We start from the raw sequence: 12095 nt of genomic DNA, 5'->3' as shown, positions 1-12095 counted from the left end.
ACTGACGTAGGGTTTCTGAACTTACTGAAACTTAATTCTCGAATTTCCGGCTTTTAATCTTAATAGTGCTTCCTCAACGTTCATAATGGTTTTGATCTTGCAACTTTTTTAATTTGTCTCTGCGTAACCTTAAATAGAATTGCTACGGGTTGGAAGAATCTCTGTCCTCGTTGTTTATGAACGATATTTTCTCCGACGTCGAGGTAACTGCGGCTTTAAGAGGGACTGCTTAAGTCCTCGGGTTTACTTCTGCATCTGTTACCTCTGATTAATTACGCTGGGAAAGTAGACGAGCAGGTTGCTTGGATATTTCCAAGAAATAAATGTGTCTACGAGGCCGTTTACACTTTTCACGTAGAAACTACTTCTACCGCGCAGGATGCACCAGCGATCATGGGAAAATCAATCGAGAAGATAATTCTATATCAAAACGTAAATTGAAAATGTGGAATAAATGCCACAACAATTATTTAAAGAGAAGCTTAAAAAGTTTAAAAATTATTTAAAAAGCGAGAATAGTATTATGAAGAAATAAGATACGTACATTGCCCTTTGATTAGAAAATAATGACTAGATCCCTATGCATTTTCATATCTTCTTATGAACTATCTAAAAAAAGAGAATTTAGATGGAAATTCGTTTCATCTACCAAACATTACGATCAACGTCCTATTTTCGATATTTTACATATTTTCTCATTTTACATGCATCGTGCGCATTTTTCTTTCTCCGAATTTCCTGTAAACGCATGAAAATCCGTAGTGTAATCCATAACACTCGACGCGCTGTTTGAAGAAAACGCGAATGAATTTATTATTCCATCTAACATTTCCTCTGTATTTACTCTTGCACCGTTTTCAAAATGCAATCGAAACAGATGCATCGAAAAATAACACGAACAGAGCGAGAGTTGGAAATTCGTGGAGAACACGCGAAGTTAAGGAAATTGTTACGTCTGACTGGTCATGGCGTGGCAACGGTCACAGTCACCAGTTATACTATAGTTTGGAACAACCGTTAATAATCGATGCTCGAATGCAAACGTCAAAGCTATGGGAGAAAGGAGATGGTTGTTCCGTTCTGATTGCGCAAGTTATTTGCAAAGCGCTACGCGATTTTGCGGCTCATTCCACGTAATATTTCTGCCAAGTACTGGCGTGACAGTAAATCCGACAGAATGACAAGTGTTGCGTAACTTGTTCGAGCACTTGCTTGATAAACTTCATTTAATAACCGGCGTCTGTTGTTCTGCCGGTTAAATGGAATTTACATATTTCACTGACTACCGACAGGATATTTGGCGTCTAAGATATTTTTCTTTCGAGTTTATCACCGCGAGGAAAATTATAATTTTTGGTTACTTTGATTCAACATAACGCTAGAAAAAAATTAGAGAATTATTAGTATTACAAATTCATATTTGTATAGATACATAAAAAAATATGTTAGGAAGGAAACGGGACACAAATAAGAATTTGTTTTGCAGCTGAAATAACGAACAGGTAAACTAATTTCCATATTGCATATATTTTTCTATTTTACATTCCACGCATTTCTAGGTTTTTAAATTTCCTACAAATGCATACAAATCTGCAGTTCAGCTACCATCGACGATCCCACTTCATCAATCAAAGAGGAGTGACGTTGTAAACGAAACTTTGATAAATTCATATGGCACCGTGATAAATAAACTGATTTTTAGATACGAAATTGTAAACGATAACGATAAGGATAACGAAAGCGATATTCGCAACTTTTGTCGCGTGTAGAGCGACAGAAAGTTGGATATACTCGCGGGACACACTGGTTATAATATTATCAGGCTTTCCAACCGACCAGTTCTATTTTCGTTAACGACGCTAATGAAATATAATTAACGTTTGTCGAACCCCGTAGTTCCTTGAACATGCCGCATTAGATAAATCCGCCTCGTTTAAATTTAATACCGTCGGGGATCAGAAGGATATGTGAACGTAACCTGGCCAACATTCTCAACGCTAATGTCCTGATGCATAAATTACCGGGCACGCGAACAAAGAGATACAACCATTTTACTTAAAAGCAATTCGCATACACGTGTTACCCACCGAACATTTTAAATCACTTCATCGATTGCATTATGGAACTTTGTTCGAATTCTTTGAACAAGTAAATTTGTTTTCGTATAGGAGAAGATCGCTATTGCGATAAATTTTGGAAAGATAGAATTTTAAAAGGACATTTGCAAGTTTTCTCTATATTTGTCAATTCAAAGAATAGTTCTCAACATGACTTCTTTTAATATCTTTAATTAGCAATTGGGTGTAATTTGCCGATTGCGTATTTAAAAGGTCATTTGAAAATTCCAAATCCACTGGAAAAAGAATCACAAACTTGCCGCTTCTCGATTATCTACTAAAATTTCATTCACTCTTGCAAAGCTTACGAAAATACCGTGTACTCTCTAGTAAATCGAGATCCGGAAATTATATTTGCTTTGTTAATTTAGATCCGAAAGTTTCTACCGTCTTTTTAACAACTCCACCTCGAAACCCAGCGAAGCCGCTTACAAATCGACGCCGGTTTTACGCTTGTAGTAATCCATCCTCAGAAATCCTGTCTGATCCGTCGAAAAAATAGCAACACGAAGTCGGTTCATCAGTCAGACCAAAAACAGTAATGAAATTACTACAGACATCGCTGAAGAGCCACGTCCGTAATTATGTTCTTCGATGTGCGTTTCACTCGTCGGACGAATCTGACGCGGACAGTTAATCCACGGTGGATGCGAAAAATGAAAGCTGAGATCTTTTGCAAAATGTTGGCGACTGAAAAAGCCAGCGTCAGATCAACACAGTAAAATATCAATCCTTGTTTCGTTGTTACTAAACCTTAGACTTGCCACTGTCGCTTCGCTACGAATTCCTCGAAAATAAAGGCCGATACTGTTTCGTTCGAAATGCGAACTTGAGCGAAGTGTATCGCTCGGGATGAAATACGATCAATTTTTACAGTTCCCGCCGTGATAAATCAACGGCGGTTTACAGCCAAGTGTACGAGGCCTAAATTCTTCTTCCACGACTATTGCATCGATGCATATCTGATTTGTTCGACTGATTTTCCGCGGAAAGACGCGTTCCAGGAACAGAGGGTAGAGAACGTCGATAAAGTGTCAAAGCGTCGACGAAAGGCGTGCCAGGAACTTTTCAACAGCCTGTATTTTGTTCACCGTCAGCCGAAGACTTTCCTGCTGACGGCATACTTTATCCAGTTGCCACGCCGGCAGCGTGGCTCCGGGGAGGATTTCGCGGGCAAGAATTTAGGATAAAGGCTGATTTACACGCGCCACGACCCTCCAAACCATCCCAGCGGCGGCATCCGCCGCGCGCGACAGCCCATCGATTTCCGGATTCTCCGCGGAAACGAATGCGTATCTGTTTCGCGGCGCTCTGCCTCTATAAACTCAATCTGCCAGGCAGACCTGGCGGCATTCATCGCGAGTAATGCATATGCAAAGTGACTGTAAAATATTGTTTTCGTCCATGCTCTGTCGCGTTAAAAAATGTCGAACGTTTCTGGTCATGGATCGCGCTTCCGCGTGTTCCTGTTTGTGTAAATATCTCCGATACGGGACAAACGAACGTTTATCGTGAGAAATGTGCCGGATTTTCATCTTAGCGTGGAGGGGCGATGCTGCATGAAGTTTGTCGAGAATCAGTCGATGGCGAGGAATTTTCGGTGGAATTTTTCTTTCTTCGGGTCAGCATACGGAGCATTCGTTAAATTGAGAATACGAAATTTTGCGCATCCTCTGGAATAGTTTTCAGAATAGTTTTGTTATCAGACGGTTATTGTATAGTACAAGCATTTTACTCTTAACCGAAGGTATTTTGGAATTTTCGATGGAATTCTTTTTGTCGTTATGGACTTTTTAACCGGGCTATCCGGAATAGTTTTCAAAATAGTTTTGTTATTAAGCAGCGAGTATATAAAATAGAAACATTTCGTTTTCAATTAAAGGGACGGAATTCTGAGCGAAATTCTTTCTGCTGTAGTTTTCGGGAGAATTTTTTGACCAGAAATACGAACGTTTTGGGGACTCGGTGAGATACTTTTTCATTTTTATGATTCCATCGACACGCACCGCTTTTTGCCAAAATGAAATCGTGAATTCTACGAATAACAGAAATACAAATTCGAATGTGCCAGATATTTTAACACGCGTTTGCGAGGACAATGGAAAGCACGCGTGGAATTCCTCGAACCCGTCTGTCTGTTTTCGCGTCAGTGGTACAGCCACGACGTGGGCCAACGTCAAAGACTTCGTTTCGCGTGTAAACAAATCACGGGAGAACCCCAGCGGCGCTAATCCCCGCACGATCCGGATCATGAATCCGATTCAGTCGTCGAATCCGTGGACAATCGGCCAGCAATTAATCCAGAGCGAAGTTTACCCTTCCTACCGGGAGCTGTGTCTAATCGAATCGAAGGACGCGCGATCCAAAGGACTCTCCGGATTCCAGACGACATTAATAGCAGAAGACAGAGGCAGCGATAGAGAACTGAGAGAAGAAGCAGGCGAAGGAGAAGGAACAGAGATGTGCGTTTAAATATTTACACAGCCGAGGAGATCTTATTGAATTCGCATCGCGATGAATCAGCCCAACCACCTTATCCAGAAGAAAATGGTGAAAAAAAGTGAATAGATGGATGAATGGATTTCTCTATGAGCATCTTCCGATGAATTTTTATGCATCGTTCATTCCATCGATTGAAATCTAACGAACTACAAAGTGGACGATTACGAGCGAACCGTTTCATTTTATACGATCGTGGGAAACTACGAGACACAAAAACGCACAGAACGTGCAAAAACAAATACGAAATATTCAGAGTACAGTATATCACAGTATATTATCCCTTGCACAAGTAAAACACTTTTTTACCTAAATTCGATTACTTTAATCGATAAGCGGATGACCGAAGAGGAATGAACAGGGAATTTCAGAGAATTGAACTCTGATTAGGAAGATGCATCGAGTTAGAAAATTTTAAATAGAATAATAATAAGCAGGAATTACGTAAAAGGGAATCATAATTCAAAAAATATTGAGAAAAAATCAGTTTACCGAACGTTTAATTCTTTTAAGAGCATTCGTTTTCTCTTTCTATCGAAATCGCGCGACCAACCAAAATCTCTAACCTATCGCTGCACGATAGAAAAAGACTTGAAAAAGTGGATGGATGGCTGGTTTCCCGCGGCTTTTCGGATGGATTTTTATGCTTCGTTCGTTCGCTCGTGCGCGATTTAACGAAATACCAGACAAACGACAGCGGCGAAAGGAACGTACTCGAGCAGTGCGAGGATAGAGCGAGACGCAAAGAGCTGATGAAGGCTCAGAAATATGCAAACGCGCGCAACATCCCCCGAAGCATCAGCTGTATGAATTACGACCCCGGTACGTATTATCGTTCCTGGTTCCAAGGGGGCGAAAACTCATCCGACTTGCACACGTACAAAGGGCGGCGAACGCGTGGCTAAAAAGGGCCGACGAAAAAATATTGCATCGACGACGTCGACATGACTGTTCGATCTGGGGCAAGAATCGCGTTAATACGCGATAACCGCGATTCAACGAGGGATTTTTCCTTCATCCCTTCGTTTCCTCTTTTCCTCGTTTCGTACCACCGACGCGGCTGTATCCCATAATCCTTCAAATACGGTTGTCGTCGATAGGGACGAAAAAGTTTGCCTATCGATGTTTGAAAATTCTATGCGAGTAAATCGTTTACGTTTTGGTTGATTTACTTTCGTTTGAACTTTTGTATACAGTAAAATAAATGAAATTTATAATTAAAACTTGCCATAGATTTATTATAAAATTTATAAATAAAATTTATTACATTATAAAATTTTCAATGAAGTAAATTAAATATTATTTTATTGCTTGCTACACGAATAATTAGTCTTGTACCTATGACGTATTAGTACTTTCTACGTAACAGATGCTTGTATTTGCGTGTGAGATGTATTGATAATGATTTATGAAATGTACGGGTGCTTAAGGGGTTAATTACGCGCGATGCCAACGTTACATTACGCTATAGCGTAAGATAATGGAAATGGGGAATTAGAATCGCCTCTATGTGTTTCCGAATGATATTATTCCGCGGATTAAGGGTCGTTGACGGCTGCTAGACAATTTTAGCTACTAATTTCTTGGGTGACAATGAGGTCGTACCGTTGTAGTTGGCTAGAATCAATTGGTTAGTCGTATACGGAAGGGTAATTAGAGGCTGAGAAGCTTTGTTTGTTACTGAATTTATGAGGGTCGTAGAGAATATGGAGATAAAGTATGGAGTAATATTGAAGCGATGCAGATAGCAATTTAGAAAATACGCGAGTTATTCTAAATTTATGGAATCAAGTTGTCTATTTTTTAGAGTATTAAGTATTAAGTGTAGCTGGATAGTGAGATCGATCATTTAAAACAACTGATTTTTATCCTTCCAAGAAGCAAAAAGAACAGAATTTTCCTCACTATTCAATGCAATGAAAAAGAAATTCCAATATGATCTTCTTCAAAAAGAGAAATTCTTTTTGTTAAAAACGAAAAAGGAAACAGAAGGTAGGAAATCATGCGGAACGATGTAGAAAACCACGAATTTCAAGCCGTTTGAAAATGGCCAATTAACAATTTTTTCCTAGAAGCGAGGGGCGTCTATTAAAAATAATTATACGAGTCAAATTGACCGGATCATTACAAGCTCGAAATTGGCGGGCTTTCGCGGTTTGGAAATCGCGCGAATCCCTTTATTCGAAATAGCCGTAGTGCGATCCAGTTAATTTTGAAGTATGCAACCCTTGCTAGCGGCCCGTGTGCAACTACCTCGTCGTGATAACGCTATTTCCGCTCCGAACTATGTGAATTCAGCCGTGTGATGCTTGTTTATTCCAGAAGAACTGCCAGACAGCGGTTACGCCGTTATTAGCGAAACCGCGCTGTTACGCAATTATTCGCGCGTTACAATCGCGCTTTATCCCCTAAGATTTCGATAGTTAAACTTTTATCGATAATCTGTCTTCGTAAGAGTGAGAAATCGAGATTTCGAAATTTTGATACGTTGTAACGAGTGACAGCTTGAAATGTTTCATTTCATATACTGTATATCGTCCAGAAAATTCATGCTATTTATTGCTTCGAACCTGCAGCAACTCGTTGTTAAAAGGGACGACAAATTTCTTCCTGGAACAAAGGTTCTTCATGAAATTGCTCAATACACTTATCGTATATGCCATATAATGCTAAAAAAATTTGTTAAATCCTTTGAATATTGCTTAACGTGCATACAGTATACTTTTCTACAAAGGTAATTCAAAAGTGTTAAAAAGAAAAAGAAAACGCTTCTGAAAGTGTAGTTAAGGAGAAAATTTTCGAGCAAGGATCAAAAAAGGGACGAAAAGAGAGTGGAAGGTCGAGTAGAGGCGCGAAGAACACGGGGGATAAGAGGGAGGGCAAACAGTCCGTGTACAAAGCAAAGAATCGAACAGATGGAATTGTTCGTTTAAACGCTTGGTCCTTGTAAATGTACTTCTTCAAACAGATACACGCGCGCCACTTACATCTTGTACATCGTAGAAGGTGTGCAAACAATCCACTCTATCTACAAACTCGCAGGTTCAGAAGGTTCACTCGAAAATCGCGTTTTCTATCGATTTTCGTTGAATCGGCGTATCCTGTTGTCTAAAGTCTTCTGACTTAAAACGATTTAACGTATGGTATCCCCATAAATAATAGAAGGGATTGAATAAGAAATAAGAAACTTACCTTCGTAGACCCAGTCCGGTACTCCATTATAAATAATTCCGAAGACCCCGGTGTCTGTGATTTGATAGTCGACGGCCACTTCTGCTTCCGGTCTATAATAGATATTGTTCTGGTACACGTACACCAGTGCATTGCCTTGTGGTGCCCAGGTTGCTAGTTGCAAGGAAATCGAGTCGTTTGCAGTCAACGAGCTCTCTGATCTGAAAAAAATTGGTTCGCGTAATTTTTTACAATTTTTTCCTATAAATATGTATTACTTCGTAGGATATGAGACACTTTGCGAGGTTATATGTAAATGTGTGCAACGAATGAGAGGCGCAATAGATACCATAACCTCTAATCGTTTCCATCATATTGTTTTAATTCCTATTAATTATGTATGTTATACGTATTTAGATGCATATTACAAATTAATAATTCTAGCATTAAAGTAAATATGTAATAGTAAATCTGGTTATTAAACACGCGAGGTATAATTCATGGTCAACTTGATTGTTAAATAAATGTGTAATAGAAGACTAAATTATTAAACAGACGCCTAGCAAACTCAATTAATGTATAATATGTATATGTATATGTAGTAGTAAACGTGATTGTTAAACAAACGTGAAATAGTACGCTCAATTATATCAAAACAAACTAATAACTAAGTGTAAAAATTATCTTGAAGCTAAAACATAATCGTAATACGAGTTACAGGTTACTCTGGCAGCCAAACGAACGATCCAACAAACACGAACAAAAGATTTTAGAAAACTATTTAATTTTATCACAATAAAAACTACTACGTTATTAAACAAACGTATATTAATAGAACGAAGCTAACAATAGTGCATGAACGTAAAAAGAAGCAATAAGTACGTATAGATACGTAATTGACAGGTTAGGTTATACGATGCACTTCAAACTATATGATTAATGTGTATTAATTAAACATAGTAAAAATAATGAAAAAACTCGTGATACACTAAGGAAGCATTTGAAGCACATTTTTATTACGCAGTTGATAAATTATTACTTTAAGACATTGTAAACGACGTGATACGTCGTTAACGGTACGAAACTCGACACTAAAGTGAGGGTTTGTCTAGCAAATTTGACAATATTTAGGCGCGAAGATTCAAATGCTCTTCTACTCACAATCACGCGACTGAAACTTCGTTCGACGTAGAAATTTCCTCAATCGACGAATTATGAAACTCGAAGCAAATAGTTATACGGAATTGTTAACGTTTTAATTCTGACAATATATTATTATTATTATATTAATTATATTATATATATTATTAATTATATTATTAATTAATATATTGACAATATATTATTAATATTCCGTAAGAGTCTATAACGACTGAAACCGGGAAACAATATCAGAGTCGATATGAAAAAAGGAATGCTTGGAAAAAGGAAAATCTGTAATCCTCCATCAGAAGTGCATAGACTTCATTATGAATTATGAACTGCAGAACGGATGAACGGTTAATGCATTTAACCACGTACTACCGTATTACATAAATTTTAATGGAAATAATCCCCACGATTCAACACATTGCAACAAGGAACGAATGCCAATCAAAGACAATAGCTGCAATATATCCGAACGTGGTAAGACTGCTTATATTCAAATGCGACTTAATCGTGGGTTAAATCTGAAGTCTAATAGGCTTATGGAATCAAATCTGGAATAGATTCGAATAGGTATGTGTATCTTCTAAGCTATACGCTGCAGCTCTAAATCTGCTTTCCGCGTTGCATCTCGAATATCGGCTAACTCCAGTTAACGCTCAAGTTATTCGTGGCTTAACCTCATCTCATCGTCGTATTCATCGGTCTTCGACGAACAGGAGGAATGATGTCGTTACCATTTACTCGGCACTCCTTCTACGAGCGTCGATATTAACGAGAAACGATCGAGACTCGAATTGAAACGATCGAAGAACAGAGTTAGAAAAAGAAGAAGAGAAGGAAGAAGTCGAGGGGAAAACGGCGTCGTTTGAGATTCCGTAACCTGCAGCACGATAAAACGGCGAGATATAAATGGTCGAGGATTCTACGTTCGCGAAGTAACAAGCAGCCATACGATCTTGTTCGATCAGAATTGCCCCGGAAGAAAGCACTCTCTGACGCGATACGAAACAAACCAGAGGCTACAAACGCCCGCAACCCACAAACACGCTGAAAGGAGTAACGTGTGCTCTTGATGCCGCGATTACCGGCGTGGTCGAATGCATACAAGCTCCTCAGGATCTGTCGGTATTCTTATTTCAAAGGCAGTAAAAGCGGCCCGGACGTAAACCAAAGCGCTACGTACATCGAGATTGCTGTGTTACAGAAAACGATCCTCCAAGGATATCGACGTTATGCTCTAAGCTCGATTCGTTCCTTCTTTCGATCTGTCCCGCCAACAGCTTGATTAATATTTATCTCTATCCTGTTACACAGACTGGTTGGTTGATTGTACAGAGCTAGGCGAGAGTCAGCGAGATCAACATCGAGAATTTGCGTTGCGTGTTTTGTACACACAGGCTGAGTTACACAATTTGCCTATCCTGGGAGATCTATGCAGTGTATTGGGCAGAAAATTTAAGGGATGCTTCTGCGAGGCAAAATCGGTAGGACGAAAATAAAGAAGAAAAACATTGCACTCTTCGGCTTTGTTATTTCTCTGACCTACATTCGTTCATTTAAAAAAGTTGCATGCTTCATTTTTGTCTTATTCTGGCTCTTGTGGAAACACCCCTTAAATTCTCAACCACTTACGTACAAACACCACGTAAAGCAATTGCCTGATACATTTATGTGAATTCTATTAGGTTCGCTGGCTGCTATATGAGGTACCGGGCAGAAGATTTAGGCTACGTATGTTGTACTATGTTATACAGAGTAGGTTACATAATTTGCGTATGTATACGACTGGTTCCTAACATACGTGCAAAAATATTTGATATCTAGAAGGAAGTGTATCGCGGTGGAATGATTTTTTTAAGTGAGTTATACGTTTAGGAGATATTCAGAAGATTTTGAATTTATTAAATAGAGTGCATACGTTTTTGTATCAAAATTTAAAAGAGCAATGAATATATGATTCTGTAAATGCGATACTCTGCAGCGCAGAATCCATTGCTACATACATATTTCAGACTGTGTCCAATATCTGGTTATAACTTTGTAGCGAAGTTTTCACTTGCACATTACACGATTTGCCTGCAGTTTGACTGAACAAGTTGGAAACACCCACTATACATTTTATTCCGTCAATATTATCGTACGATATATTGTTAGAAATTGTATAAAGATATAAACTCGAAGAAAAATCTTAATATATACATATATATATATTTGTATCCAAAAAATATTTTTGAAGCTGTTAATGGTGCGCGGTTCTCAACGCGTGGCTTTTGTTTCAATTATCCAAATCCTCAGGATCGTTCATTTAATCGAATGGGAGGAGTAACTCCGCAGGTAGTCGGTAGAATACATTTCCGAGAAGATGTAGATGGGCCTTTTACTTGAAGCGCTGCTTCTTCACTTTTTTTTTATGGTGGAACGTCGTTTTACGAGAACGTTGCTCGGAGATTCTGTCGAGCTTTCGCCTGGTTGGTAGATTCTTGGTTTACGTACCCGCTGTTAGAATATTCGATGCTGGATTCTGGCCTTCGCTTCCGAGATTATGGCATCTTGATTAAACTATAGCATCGAATTTCCCGGCGAACGTTAGATCTCTTATTAAATATCCTCGATTGTGAATCGATTGAAAATCTTGAATTAAGATGGCTATTGAATTACGATAGAAAATGAAATACCGCGAACGACGATGGAATTTCTCGGATTGTAGTGAGTGCTTATTTATACTGGTCTCGCTTTATATTTACTATCGAACACCTTTCACTATTGTAAGAATGCTGAGATGATAGCTTCGTCCTAGATATAATAGATCTTCGAAAATACATCTTATAAATTCATTTCCAGTAAACGCACGAATAAAATGTTGAAAGTGAACATTTACTTAACTGTATTAGATCCCGATATCTTTCTACTTTTACTATTAAACAGTTTTTATCGCTGTAAGAATGTTGGCACGAGCCAATTTCTTAGCTTCTTTCCAGATATAAATGCTCTTAGATAGATAGATCCTATAGCTTTTCTTTCCGGATCCTTTTGCTACCTTTTGTTAAAAGTAAATGTCAGAATCTAGCCCGAAATTTAGGTAAATGGCCGCATAATTTTCACAGAACGGGTATGCAAAGTGATGGATCGGGCTGATTGAGATCCTTTTATATCTACGAA

The 12095-nt window shown here is 38.6% G+C and overlaps 1 protein-coding gene across 1 annotated transcript in view; it reads right to left on the bottom strand.

Moving 5' to 3' along the window:
* The window catches only part of LOC117232884 (venom dipeptidyl peptidase 4-like), a 303571-nt gene that overhangs the window by 113961 nt on the left and 177515 nt on the right, over positions 1–12095 (bottom strand). Inside the window, 1 exon segment of the mRNA XM_033492619.1 lies at positions 7809–8008. Coding sequence (XP_033348510.1) covers positions 7809–8008 — 200 coding nt within the window.

The sequence above is a fragment of the Bombus vosnesenskii genome, unplaced genomic scaffold (genome assembly GCF_011952255.1).
Source record: "Bombus vosnesenskii isolate JDL3184/JDL3185 unplaced genomic scaffold, Bvos_JDL3184-5_v1.1 scf7180000013293, whole genome shotgun sequence".
Taxonomy (NCBI): Eukaryota; Metazoa; Arthropoda; class Insecta; order Hymenoptera; family Apidae; genus Bombus; species Bombus vosnesenskii.
This window is presented reverse-complemented; position numbering and strand designations above follow the sequence as displayed.